The sequence below is a fragment of the Entelurus aequoreus genome, linkage group LG04 (assembly GCF_033978785.1).
Source record: "Entelurus aequoreus isolate RoL-2023_Sb linkage group LG04, RoL_Eaeq_v1.1, whole genome shotgun sequence".
Lineage (NCBI taxonomy): Eukaryota > Metazoa > Chordata > Actinopteri > Syngnathiformes > Syngnathidae > Entelurus > Entelurus aequoreus.
The window spans coordinates 2,005,281-2,020,569 of NC_084734.1; the positions used below are offsets into that span (position 1 = coordinate 2,005,281).

The 15,289-nt window shown below is 36.8% G+C and overlaps 1 protein-coding gene across 2 annotated transcripts in view; it reads right to left on the bottom strand.

Moving 5' to 3' along the window:
• The window catches only part of spock1 (SPARC (osteonectin), cwcv and kazal like domains proteoglycan 1), a 339,599-nt gene that overhangs the window by 41,090 nt on the left and 283,220 nt on the right, over positions 1 to 15,289 (bottom strand). For both annotated transcript variants that reach the window (XM_062044006.1, XM_062044005.1), the window contains exon 7: positions 891 to 1,010. In XM_062044006.1, coding sequence (XP_061899990.1) covers positions 891 to 1,010 — 120 coding nt within the window. The remainder of the gene's footprint in view (positions 1 to 890; positions 1,011 to 15,289) is intronic.

Here is a 15,289-nt window from a genome sequence, read left to right on the forward strand (position 1 = left end):
CTCAACAACAGTCGCAATTTTACAAGAAAAGCTTACAATTTTGGCAATTTTATGAAAGGAGTCGTAATTCTGCTCGACAAAAGTCACACTTTTATAAGAAATCTTGAAAATGTCGGCAGTATTATAAAAATAATCAGAATTTTACCGGCAAAATTATGACAAAAATCATAATTTTACTAAAAAAAAAACGTCGCTATTTTGAAAGAACGACAAATAAAATTGGCAATATTGTGATAAAAGTCAGAATTTTATATGACAACTGTCACCATTTTGCAGTAAAAAGTAATAATTTTGCATACAAAAAGTAATAATTTCACGAGAAAACATTGCAATATTACAGAAACAGAAAAAATATGAGAAATTGTTCCCGATTTTATCAGAAAAAAGTCGACACATTCATTATTGACTTCAAGTTGTTACAATATGTCTCTCTCTCTATATATATATATATATTTTTAATATTTTGGTCAAAGGGGGCGCATTTCAATGTCTTACACACACTTGTTATTTCATATGTTGGCCAGAGGGGGAGCACTTTTAAAACCGACTCACAGTCAATTTGAAAAATCCCTCCTTTTTGGGACCACCCTCATTTTGATAGATGTCACCAGCAGGGGGTGCAAATGAGACATTCTCTATTAGATGCAATGTTATTGGGACCATGATTTATGTCATCACTTGTTCACACCTCCTCATATGGAAGCTACTTTTCCTTGTTGGTGTCTCAAGAAGGGTAGAAATACAAGAACAAACACACACACACACACACACACACACACACACACACACACACACACACACACACACACACACACACACACACACACACACACACACACACACACACACACACACACACACACTACAGTAGGGAAGGCTAATGTACTCACGTCCAATAGCTGAGTCCGAGCTGTCAGAGGATTTGAGGTCTCTGTTGGCGTCGAGGTGAAGAACTCCAAACCAGTCCTTGAGTCTGGCAGCCAGACTGTGGAGCTCTGCATCAGTGCACACTACACACACACACACACACACACACACACACACACACACACACACACACACACACACACACACACACACACACACACACACACACACACACACACACACACACACACACACACACACACACAAATGCAGAAAAACACAATGCATGCGTCAGAAAGGAGAGTATCAACTGGGAAAAAAACAATATTTTCAACACCTCCACACTGAAACTTTTCATGCTAATCATTCAACATGTAACAATGCTAATACGCCAACATTGTATCAGAGGGTATGACTTGGTGACGAGGCACTCAAGTAGCATAGAAATCATTCAATAGATACCCTAAGACAGGGGTCACCAACGCGGTGCTCGCGGGCACCAGGTAGCCCGTAAGGACCAGATGAGTAGCCCGCTGGCCTGTTCTAAAAATAGCTCAAATAGCAGCACTTACCAGTGAGCTGCCTCTATTTTTTAAATTGTATTTATTTACTAGCAAGCTGGTCTCGCTTTGCCCGACATTTTTAATTCTAAGAGAGACAAAACTCAAATAGAATTTGAAAATCCAAGAAAATATTTTAAAGACTTGGTCTTCACTTGTTTAAATAAATTCATATTTTTTTTTACTTTGCTTCTTATAACTTTCAGAAAGACAATTTTAGAGAAAAAAATACAACCTTAAAAATGATTTTAGGATTTTTAAACACATATACCTTTTTACCTTTTAAATTCCTTCCTCTTCTTTCCTGACAATTTAAATGAATGTTCAAGTATTTTTTTTTATTATTATTGTAAAGAATATTAAATACATTTTAATTTAATTCTTAATTTTAGCTTCTGTTTTTTCGACGAAGAATATTTGTGAAATATTTCTTCAAACTTATCATGATTAAAATAAAAAAAAAATATTCTGGCAAATCTAGAAAATCTGTAGAATCACATTTAAATCTTATTTCAAAGTCTTTTGAATTTCTTTTAAAATTTTTGTACTGGAAAATCTAGAAGAAATAACGATTTGTCTTTGTTAGAAATATAGCTTGGTCCAATTTGTTATATATTCTAACAAAGTGCAGATTGGATTTTAACCTATTTAAAACATGTCATCCAAATTCTAAAATTAATCTTAATCAGGAAAATCTACTAAATAATGATGTTCCATAAATTATTTTTAAATTTTTTTCAAAAAGATTCGAATTAGCTAGTTTTTCTCTTCTTTTTTTCAGTTGAATTTTGAATTTTAAAGAGTCGAAATTGAAGATAAACTATGTTTCAAAATTGAATTGTCATTTTTTTCGTGTTTTCTCCTCTTTTAAACCGTTCAATTAAGTGTAAATATCATTAATTATTAATAATAACATAGAGTTAAAGGTAAATTGAGCAAATTGGCTATTTCTGGCAATTTATTTAAGTGTGTATCAAACTGGTAGCCCTTCGCATTAATCACTACCCAAGAAGTAGCTCTTGGTTTCAAAAAGGTTGGTGACCCCTGGGTTAGAGTGTCCGCCCTGAGATGGGTAGGTTGTGAGTTCAAACCCCGGCCGAGTCATACCAAAGACTATAAAAATGGGACCCATTACCTCCCTGCTTGGTACTCAGCATCAAGGGTTGGAATTGTGGGTTAAACCACCAAAAAAAAAAAAAGCCACCGCCGCTGCTCACTGCTCCCCTCACCTCCCAGGGGGTGATCAAGGGTGACGGGTCAAAATGCAGAGAATAATTTCGCCACACCTAGTGTGTGTGTGTGTGACGATCATTGATACTTAAACTTTTAACTTAAGAATGAAACTAAAACCTAACTGGCTACAAAGTAAACAAAAACAGAATGCTGGACGACAGCAAAGACTTTTGTGGTGGAATTTCTGACCTATTGTACCATATTTTGTGTCTGTCACAGTCCGAAAAGAGAGCGAGGACGAAACGCATTAAGAATGTCCGCTCGTTTCTCTTTTTTCTATTCTGAACCACTGAAGGAGCATATGTGGGTTAGAGTTGAACGAGTGGTCGGCCTGACCATTCTACAAAACGTTTTGATTGTTTATTATGGCTAAAGGATTCAAGGAGGTTGCAGAATACATTTTAGGTGGCGCCCCCCCCACATCGGCAGTGAAGTGTATATACTCACAAGAAACCGAATAGCTTTGTCTTTGACCTTTTTTTTTTTACTTAAAGAAAGCAAATCAACATATTATATGAGAATGTTATGTTATGATTATCTTTAACCGAATCACAGCAGTGCTCAAATTAAAAAACAGCATTCCCTCTCATGTGATATTGCTTAATTAACATTAATGATGTGCACTTTAACAACTAGGCTTACAACTATACCTAATATATAAAGGGGTGGAAAAGTGACTATTACCTGCAGGGCAAACATTAGCTCACCAGAAGGCAACAACAATGTCAACAAAAAACACCTGCTTAAAAGATCTAATACAAATGTCCCTGAGGAATGTAAGGTGGGAGTACTGTAATTACCTAACGTCACATTATTATTTTCCATAACAATTTAGCCCCCTCCACAATATTAACCCGACGTTAAAACAGAACCCGCTATTTATTGATTAGCAATTGCCGAATCATGTAACATTAGCTTAATGCTAAAAAGCCAGGTTACTATCATATCATAGGGACGGCGTGGCGAAGTTGGTAGAGTGGCTGTGCCAGCAATCGGAGTGTTGCTGGTTACTGGGGTTCAATTCCCACCTTCTACCTTCCTAGTCACGTCCGTTGTGTCCTTGGGCAAGACACTTCACCCTTTGCCTCTGATGGCTGCTGGTTAGCGCCTTGCATGGCAGCTCCCGCCATCAGTGTGTGAATGGGTAAATGTGGAAATAGTGTCAAAGCGCTTTGAGTACCTTGAAGGTAGAAAAGCGCTATACAAGTATAACCCATTTATTTATTTATATTCTGTAACAGACAAATAATTTCATGTAGGCTAACGTCACCTACCTGCTACCTCTGTCTTTTTCTCGTTTCTCCTCCTCTTCTTTTCTATTTTTTCTTCCCTGGGCACCTGACAGTTTTGGCCGTTTTGACATCTTGTGTTGATTTTTTGATGTGGTGACGTCCAAAAAGAGTCATGATACGGGGAAGGGAGGGGGCGCAATATTTCTATTAAATAGGCTTTACTTTGCATTTTAATTAACGTGGGATTATTTTTTGTATTTAGAAATAATAGTACCAACTTTTCTTTTTTTTTCTCCAACATTTGTGGCACTGGCGTGGCGCCCCCTGGTGGACGGCGCCCTTAGCATTTGCCTATACGGCCTATGCCACGGGCCGGCCCTGTGTGATTCGCATGATTCTCGATTCACCCAACGTCTCCGGAGGACGTTGTCTGTTTGCGTGACAATCCAATCCGACCTTGTACCGTTTGATTACGGGTAAATAAAACTTTTGTACTAAATTCACTTTTGTCGCCGTTTAAGATTCGGACCATCCAGCACACTTACTGTGGAGCAAAGACGGCGTCCACAAAGTACATCTGTGCATGACATGACAATCAACAATGTCCCCGCAAAGACGGACAGCAACAACTGAAATATTCTTGTCTTCTTGTGTCTCATGATTGTGAACGATTGGCGACAAAAAAAAAGTTAAGTTCCCCTTTAAAGGCCTACTGAAAGCCACTACTACCGACCACGCAGTCTGATAGTTTATATATCAATGATGAAATCTTAACATTATAACACATGCCAATACGGCCGGGTTAACTTATAAAGTGACATTTTAAATTTGCCGCTAAACTTCCGGTTCGAAACGCCTCTGAGGATGACGTATGCGCGTGACGTAGACCGGCGAACACGGGTATGCCTTCCACATTGAAGCCAATACGAAAAAGCTCTGTTTTCATTTCATAATTCCACAGTATTCTGGACATCTGTGTTCGTGAATCTGTTGCAATCATGTTCATTGCATTATGGAGAAGGAAGCTGAGCAAGCAAAGAAGAAAGTTGTCGGTGCGAAATGGACGTATTTTTCGAACGTAGTCAGCAACAACAGTACACAGCCGGCGCTTCTTTGTTTACATTCCCGAAAGATGCAGTCAAGATGGAAGAACTCGGATAACAGAGACTCTAACCAGGAGGACTTTTGACTTCGATACACAGACGCCTGTAGAGAACTGGGACAACACAGACTCTTACCAGGATTACTTTGATTTGGATGACAAAGACGCAGACGTGCTACTGTGAGTATGCAGCTTTGGCTTCTAAACATTTGATCGCTTGACCGTATGTGCGCAACTTTTTTTTGCGTATGTACGTAACTTTTTAAAAATATATAAGCTTTATGAACCTTGGGTTAGGTGAACGGTCTTTTGGGCTGAGTGATTGTGTGTGTTGATCAGGTGTTTGAATTGTATTGGCGTGTTCTATGGAGCTAGGAGCTAGCAGAGGAGCTAGGAGCTAGCATAACAAACACGCAGGTGTTTTTATGCAGGATTAATTTGTGGCATATTAAATATAAGCCTGGTTGTGTTGTGTCAAATTAATGGGGAAATTGTGGCTTTCTCGGTCCGAATCTCTCTCACTTCATGCGGCCATCATTGTAAACAATAGGGAACTTTGCGTATATGTTCAACTGACTACGTCACGCTACTTCCGGTAGGGGCAAGTCTTTTTTTTTTATCAGATACCAAAAGTTGCAATCTTTATCGTCGTTGTTCTATACTAAATCCTTTCAGCAAAAATATGGCAATATCGCGAAATGATAAAGTATGACACATAGAATAGATCTGCTATCCCCGTTTAAATAAAAACAATTCATTTCAGTAGGCCTTTAAGTTCCTGTAGTGTGCAGCAAGTCAACTGTCCACTGACTTATTGTGTTGTGTCTAACTCGCAACTTTCCAGTTGACCGACTTGCCCCCCCCAGCGTGTGTTTCTGTCTTAGAATTTCTCCAGTAAGTCCTTTAGTGCCACCACCTGCAGCAGAGATAAAAGTTCAAAAATACAAAACAGCTTAGAATGATCCACTTTCATCTCCCGAATGAAACGGAAGTGGCTTCTCTTTTCTGAAGTCCAAACACAAAGAAAAACCAGTAATACATTTTCCTCTGACGTTATATATATATATATTTATTTCTTCATCGCCTCGCATTCCTTCACGGCATTGGCTTGTTCATTTTCTATCTTGTGCTCGATATATTTTCCCCAGCTCCGTACAATCACGGCCTGTACCTAACTCACATTTCTCCCGACTTGGAGCAGCGCTTTGATATACCTGCCTGCTCCGTTTCTCTCGCTCGCCTAAATTGCTTTGAGTGCTTCATTTCCCATCTCTCCCCTTACACATCCCCTTATAAACTCCAAAGATAAGTGCTTCTGTGTCTGGCTTTGATATCTACTCGCCCTGTCCTCCTCCTCCTCCTGATTTAGCTGCTAGGACCGCTTTCCATCTCACCTTCTCCAGTCTCAACACACGTCTAAATAGGCCCTCTTTTACCTTACTACTGTGCCGTGGGAGATGATCTAATTTCACCTATTTGGGTTCAAAATATTTTTTTGCAAACCTTTAATTACAGTCTGTATTGAGTGTCTGCGCTGTCTAGAGCTCGGCAGAGAAACTGTCTACCGTATTTTTGGGAGTATAAGTCGCTCCAGAGCAGGGGTCACCAACGCGGTGCCCGCGGGCACCAGGTTGCCCGTAAGGACCAGATGAGTAGCCCGCCGGCCTGTTCTAAAAATAGCTCAAATAGCAGCACTTACCAGTGAGCTGCCTCTATTTTTTTAAATTGTATTTATTTACTAGCAAGCTGGTCTCGCTTTGCCCGACATTTTTAATTCTAAGAGAGACAAAACTCAAATAGAATTTGAAAATCCAAGAAAATATTTTAAAGACTTGGTCTTCACTTGTTTGAATAAATTCATTCACATGTGAATAATGCTGTATAATAAACAGAATTTATATTATTCACATGTGAATAATGCTGTATAATAGACTGTATTTATATTATTCACAAGTGAATAATGCTGTATAATAGACTGTATTTATATTATTCACATGTGAATAATGCTGTATAATAGACTGTATCTATATTATTCTCATGTGAATAATGCTGTATAATAGACTGTATTTATATTATTCACATGTGAATAATGCTGTATAATAGACTGTATTTATATTATTCACAAGTGAATAATGCTGTATAATAGACTGTATTTATATTATTCACATGTGAATAATGCTGTATAATAGACTGTATCTATATTATTCTCATGTGAATAATGCTGTATAATAGACTGTATTTATATTATTCACATGTGAATAATGCTGTATAATAGACTGTATCTATATTATTCTCATGTGAATAATGCTGTATAATAGACTGTATTTATATAATCCACATGTGAATAATGCTGTATAATAGACTGTATCTATATTATTCTCATGTGAATAATGCTGTATAATAGACTGTATTTATATTATTCACATGTGAATAATGCTATATAATAGACTGTATTTATATTATTCACATGTGAATAATGCTGTATAATATAATGTATTTATATTATTCACACGTGAATAATGCTGTATACTAGACTGTATGTATATTATTCACATGTGAATAATGCTGTATAATAGACTGTATTTATATTATTCACATGTGAATAATGCTGTATAATAGACTGTATTAAATGTGAATAATATAAATACACTGTATTACATGTGAATAATATAAATACACTGTATTACATGTGAATAATATAAATACAGTCTATTATACAGCATTATTCACATGTGAATAATATAAATACAGTCTATTATACAGCATTATTCACATGTGAATAATATACATACAGTCTATTATACAGCATTATTCACATGTGAATAATATAAATACAGTCTATTATACAGCATTATTCACATGTGAATAATATAAATACAGTCTATTATACAGCATTATTCACATGTGAATAATATAAATACAGTCTATTATACAGCATTATTCACAAGTGAATAATATAAATACAGTCTATTATACAACTTTTTTTTACCGTTCTGGTCATCTTTTGGGTGCTACGGTTGTACTCTTTTCAACAAGTCAACGCTAAAGAGACTTCAGATTGTACAAAAATCAGCTGGCAGACCTTAGACCGCTTAGTGCACCCAGAACAGCCCACATCACTCCCATCTTACCCAGTCTTCATTGGCTTCCAGTCAAATTCCGCATTGAGTTTTAAGATTTTAGTCCTGACTTTCCGTGCGTTGCATGGTGGGGCCCCCTCAGCACGTCACTGACTTGCTATGCTCCTACTCTTCAGGACGCAGCCTTCGGTCTTCAGGCCAGGGTCTTCTAAAGATCCTCAAAAACTCATTTTAAAACCCGTGGAGACCTGGCATTCCAAGCTACAGCGCTACAGACTCTGGAACAACTTGCACCAGTCCCTCCGTGATCTTGACTGTGTTGACACGTTTACCTCCGAGGACAAAGCTACGCCGCTCCCAGTCTGTGGAACGCTCTCCCTGACCACCTGAAGGCACCACAGACTGTGGATGTTTTTAAAAAAGGCTTAAAAACCCTTCTTTTTAAAAAAGCCTTTTTTTTATGCATACTAGTTCTAGCTATTAGGCTGATCTAGTTTTTATTTGTATTATCTTTTTATTTTGTAATACACTGCAGCACTTTGAGGTTGTTGCTCAATGTAAAGTGCTTTTTACAAATAAAATATATTATTATTAATAAGAACAATTTTAAAACTTCTCTTTTTAGTAAAGCTTTTAGTTAATGCACCTTTTTAATCCACTTTGTATCCTTTTATGATGTTGCCCGTGTTGTTTTAATTGAATTGTTGTTTTACTTCACCCATGTTTTGTACAGCGCTTTGTGAGTTCATCTGCGAAAAGCGCTTTATAAATAAAATGTACTTCCTTAATTACTCACGTCATGTCATTTAGATTGAAAAATCCGTTTTTGAACATTTGCCAATCCACATTGATCGCGATGCATGGGACGAATCAATGTATCAGCACACCCCCAATATACGGGCGCTTAAGTGGGCTCAGCTCTGCAGGTACGCTTGGAAACTCCATTACTTTTTTTTAGGGCTCATTATCATGTTGGAAACGGCCCAGGTTCCAAATGGAGTGGATCAAGGTCCGTTTTACAATGTAACAACTCATGTTTCTCTAAAACAGGGGTCACCAACCTTTTTGAAAGCAAGAGCTACTTCTTGGGTAGTGATTAATGCGAAGGGCTACCAGTTTGATACACACTTAAATAAATTGCCAGAAATAGCCAATTTGCTCAATTTACCTTTAACTCTATGTTATTATTAATAATTAATGATATTTACACTTAATTGAACGGTTTAAAAGAGGAGAAAACACGAACAAAATGACAATTCAATTTTGAAACATAGTTTATCTTCAATTTCGACTCTTTAAAATTCAACCGAAAAAAGAAGAGAAAAACTAGCTAATTCGAATCTTTTTGAAAAAATTAAAAAAATAATTTATGGAACATCATTAGTAATTTTTCCTGATTAAGATTAATTTTAGAATATTGATGACATGTTTTAAATAGGTTAAAATCCAATCTACACTTTGTTAGAATATATAACAAATTGGACCAAGCTATATTTCTAACAAAGACAAATCATTATTTCTTCTACATTTTCCAGAACAAAAATTTTAAAAGAAATTCAAAAGACTTTGAAATAAGATTTAAATTTGATTCTACACATTTTCTAGATTTGCCAGAATAATTTTTTTGAATTTTAATCATAATAAGTTTGAAGAAATATTTCACAAATATTCTTCGTCGAAAAAACAGAAGCTAAAATGAAGAATTAAATTAAAATGTATTTATTATTCTTTACAATAAAAAAAATAAATTTACTTGAACACTGATTTAAATTGTCAGGAAAGAAGAGGAAGGAATTTAAAAGGTAAAACGGTATATGTGTTTAAAAATCCTAAAATCATTTTTAAGGTTGTATTTTTTCTCTAAAATTGTCTTTCTGAAAGTTATAAGAAGCAAAGTAAAAAAATTAATGAATTTATTTAAACAAGTGAAGACCAAGTCTTTAAAATATTTTCTTGGATTTTCAAATTCTATTTGAGTTTTGTCTCTCTTAGAATTAAAAATGTCGAGCAAAGCGAGACCAGCTTGCTAGTAAATAAATACAATTTAAAAAATAGAGGCAGCTCACTGGTAAGTGCTGCTATTTGAGCTAGTTTTAGAACAGGCCAGCGGGCTACTCATCTGGTCCTTACGGGCTACCTGGTGCCCGCGGGCACCGCGTTGGTGACCCCTGCTCTAAATGCTCCTCACACCATGATACTTCCTTCACCACGCTTGACTGCAGGCAAGACACAATTATCCTGATACTCCTTTGTAGGGATGTGTCAGTAGGAATTTATCAATACCGAAATCCCTTACCAATACCGATATTTATCGGTACTCTTATCGGTACTGTATGTAATTTGGCGTAAATGAAGTTTTGAAAAGATGCCAGAAAACACTTGGCTCTCCAAGTACCACTATAATGACCAACATTTAAACACAGTAGCATAGTAGGCCTATGTATTCATGAAAAAAAACACGCAGAAGTTATATTTAACTGTGGTAAATGGTAAATAAAAACAGAATACAATTGAATAGACTGCAAAGACAAGATATTTAACGTTCGAACTGGAAAACGTTGTTATTTTTTGCAAATATTAGCTCATTTGGAAATCGATGCCTGCAACATGTTTCAAAAAAGCTGGCACAAGTGGCAAAAAAGACTGAGGAAGTTGAGGAATGCTCATCAAACGCTTATTTGGAACATCCCACAGGTGAACAGGCTAAATTGGGAACAGGTGGGTGCCATGATTGGGTATAAAAGCAGCTTAAATGAAATGCTCAGTCGTTCACAAACAAGGACGGGGCGAGGGTCACCACTTTGTCAACAAATGCCTGAGCAAATTGTTTAAGTACAACATTTCTCAACCAGCTATTGCAAGGAATTTAGAGATTTCACCATCTACGCTCCGTAATATCATCAAAAGGTTCCGAGAATCTGGAGAAATCACTGCACGTAAGCAGCAACCAGCAGTACTGCATCAAAAACCGACATCCGTGTGTAAAGGATATCACCACGCGGGCTCAGGAACACTTCAGAAAACCGCCGTCAGTAACCATAGTTTGTCGCTACATATGTAAGTGCAAGTTAAAACTCTACTATGCAAAGCCAAAGCCATATATCAACAACACCCAGAAACGCCGCCGGCTTCGCTGGGCCCGAGCTCATCTAAGATGGACTGAGGCAAAGTGGAAAAGTGTCCTGTGGTCTGACGAGTCCACATTTCAAATTGTTTTTGGAAACTGTGGACGTCGTGTCAAAGAGGAAAAGAACCATCCGGACTGTTCTAGGTGCAAAGTTGAAAAGCCAGCATGTGTGACGGTATGGGGGTGTATTAGTGCCCAAGACATGGGTAACTTACACATCTGTGAAGGTGCCATTAATACTGAAAGGTACATACAGGTAAAAGTTACAACTTTTTCATGGACGCCCCTGCTTATTTCAGCAAGACAATGCCAAGCCTCATTCTGCATGTGTTACAACAGCGTGGCTTCGTAGTAAAACAGTGCGGGTACTAGACTGGCCTGCCTGTAGTCCAGTGAAACACAACATACATAGATTTGGACTATTTTAGGGCATCTAGATTTCTCTTTAGAAATTGCAATTTTAGTTCCAGTTCATTCAAACAGTGTTTGATGGAGTTGAGGTCAGGGTTCACTTACTTTTTGCACATGTCACAATCATCCTAGACAATTTGCACACATTTCGAAGTAAATAATCGGTCTTCGTAGGTAAGACGGGAAAAAAAATGTAGGATTCAGGAAGAAGTAAAACATCAATTGATTGATTCATTAACAATGTCGCTTTGTGTGTTGTTTAAGAGGGAAAAGTGTCAGAAGAAAGGACGGTCTCGTTCACCTTGAGACGCCAAGAAAGGCGGAGGTGAGGGGACACTTCTTAACAAGCTGGGAGGAGATAGGAGTAAGGCGGGTCAACTTCATTAAAAAAAAAAAAGATACAACCGTATGTTGGATTTAGTTTGCCCTTTGACACCGGCGCAATCTCACCGGCGGCGAGACGCAGCCCGGATAATGATCAGGTGTTCTTTTTCAGACATTCAACAAGGTCCTCCTCGCAGGGCTATAATGACAACACTCAACGGTTATGGGAACAAAGGAAACATATATATGGTACGTTGTAGGAGCGGACTACAGTAGGATTGGAAATGACAGCAACTCCAACAGGAGTTGCAGTAACTTGTTCTGATGAGAGAACCTAAACATAACATTTTGTTTTAAATGTGCTGACTGGGACTTTGATTGATTGATTGGTTGAAACTTTCATTAGTAGATTGCACAGTACAGTACATATTCCGTACAATTGACCACTAAATGGTAACACCCAAATTAGTTTTTCAACTTGTTTAAGTCGGGGTCCACGTTAATCAATTCATGGTTAATCAAATGGTTAATTATTCATATCCTACAGCAGTGGTCCCCAACCACCGGGCGATTGGTACCGGGCCGCACAAGAATTAAAAAAATAAAATAAATACATAAAAAAATTAAATAAAAAATAAAATTTAATGAAATCAACATAAAAAACACAATATATACATTCTATATCAATATAGATCAATAGGGATACAGTCCGTAAGCTCACATGATTGTATTTATTTATGTAAAAAAAAAAAATTAAAAAAAAAAACTTTACAAAAAAAAAATATATATATATATTTTTTTTTTTAATGAAATCAACATAAAAAACACAATATATACATTCTATATCAATATAGATCAATAGGGATACAGTCCATAAGCTCACATGATTGTATTTATTTATGTAAAAAATAAAAAATAAAAAAAAATATATATATATATTTTTTTTTAAAATGAAATCAACATAAAAAACACAATATATACATTCTATATCAATATAGATCAATAGGGATACAGTCCGTAAGCTCACATGATTGTATTTATTTATGTAAAAAAAAAAAATAAAAAAAAAAAACTTAAAAAAAAAAAAATATATATATATATTTTTTTAATGAAATCAACATAAAAAACACAATATATACATTCTATATCAATATAGATCAATAGGGATACAGTCCATAAGCTCACATGATTGTATTTATTTATGTAAAAAAAAAAAAAAAAAAAAAAAAATTTAAAAATGAAATCAACATAAAAAACACAATATATACATTCTATATCAATATAGATCAATAGGGATACAGTCCGTAAGCTCACATGATTGTATTTATTTATGTAAAAAATAAAAAAATAAAAATAAAAAAAATAATATATATATATTTTTTTTAAATACACCCCCCCACCCCCACCGTGGGACAAATTTTCAAGCGTTGACCGGTCCACAGCTACAAAAAGGTTGGGGACCACTGTCCTACAGTGTTTCCCACACATTCATTTATTTGTGGCGGCCCGCCACGAAAGAATTACGTCTGCCACAAATTTAATTTAATTTTTTTTTTTTTGTCCTGTCCAGCTTCTCAGTCAAATCATATAGTTGATGTAGATGCCCATATAGGCTGTTCAGATTTACTTTACAAAAGAGAAGTGTAGGATACTTCTCTTGTTGCCTTATTTGTATTTGACCACTACTGTTTTCTGTTTATTTGTTACTGACTGTGGCAGGACACCTCTGCCTCTGTTTCACTTTATGTTGCTGGTAAATAATATGGTTGTAGTAGTAGGCTAAAGTTAAATTATTTAGTATGCACTAATTAAAAGGGGCAGAGCTTTACGAGACATTTTAACTTTTATATTTTATAAGATATATTTTTTTGTAAGAACCACAATTAATAAATATATTTCAGTGAATAACTTATTGTTCAAATCTGTATATAAATATGTACATAAAGTGTTGTAATTATATTTTAAAATGGATGGATGGATGGACGTTTAAAACAAAACTGTTATTATTAATTAGTAAGTATACATTTTTTGAGCCTTTTTAGAGAAAATCATATCATTGTAGCAAATTATGCAAATTACTCGATGATGTCATGGTGACCACGCCCATAGCCACGCCCCCACCGCCACAGGTATCTTGGCAGTTTATGGGAAACACTGTCCTATATATGTACATACAAAACCCCAAACCCAGTGAAGTTGTCACGTTGTGTAAATGGTAAATAAAAACAGAATACAATGATTTGCAAATCCTTTTCAACTTATATTCAATTGAAACTTTATTTTTTTTTGCAAATAATTATTAACTTAGAATTTAATGGCAGCAACACATTGCAAAAAAGTTGGCACATGAGCATGTTCACCACTGTGTTACATGGCCTTTCCTTTTAACAACACCCAGTAAAGGTTTGGGAACTGAGGAGACACATTTTTGAAATATAATTCTTTCCCATTCTTGCTTGATGTACAGCTTAAGTTGTTCAACAGTCCGGGGGTCTCCCTTCTGCTATTTTAGGTGCCACACATTTTCAATGGGAGACAGGTCTGGACTACAGGCAGGCCAGTCTAGTACCCGCACTCTTTTACTATGAAGCCACGTTGATGTAACACGTGGCTTGGCGTTGTCTTGCTGAAATAAGCAGGGGCGTCCATGGTAACGTTGCTTGGATGGCAACATATGTTGCTCCAAAAGCTGTATGTACCTTTCAGCATTAATGGCGCCTTCACAGATGTGTAAGTTACCCATGTCTTGGCCACTAATACACCCCCATACCATCACACATGCTGCCTTTTACACTTTGCACCTAGAACAATCCGGATGGTTCTTTTCCTCTTTGCTCCGGAAGACACAACCGTGGAAGGGGATTGTGATCAGCGCACTGCAAGAGTGAAAGTCAACACCTCTGTCCATGGTGCTGAAACAGAGCGCCATCAGACGGGGGCGTGGCATGTACTGACGGCGAGACACAGCTGGCAGATGATTAGATTGCACAGGTGGTACGTGTTAAACTAATCATCTGTTGTCTTTAACAGTCAGCGGCCGGGTGCTGGAAGGGAAGGAAGTTGGGAGAGAGACTGGAAAGTCCAAAAACAAGCAGTTTATTCGATGGTGGTGTTGAAAAACATTAACATTGTAAACTCTGTGCGCTTGGTCACTTTGACGTGCAACTGTGGAACCGCAAGACAGCGACTTCTACAACGACGTCCACAGTTTCCAAAAACAATTTGAAATGTGGACTCGTCAGACCACAGAACACTTTCCCACTTTGTATCAGTCCATCTTAGATGAGCTCGGGCCCAGCGAAGCCGGCGGCGTTTCTGGGTGTTGTTGATAAACGGCTTTCGCTTTGCATAGG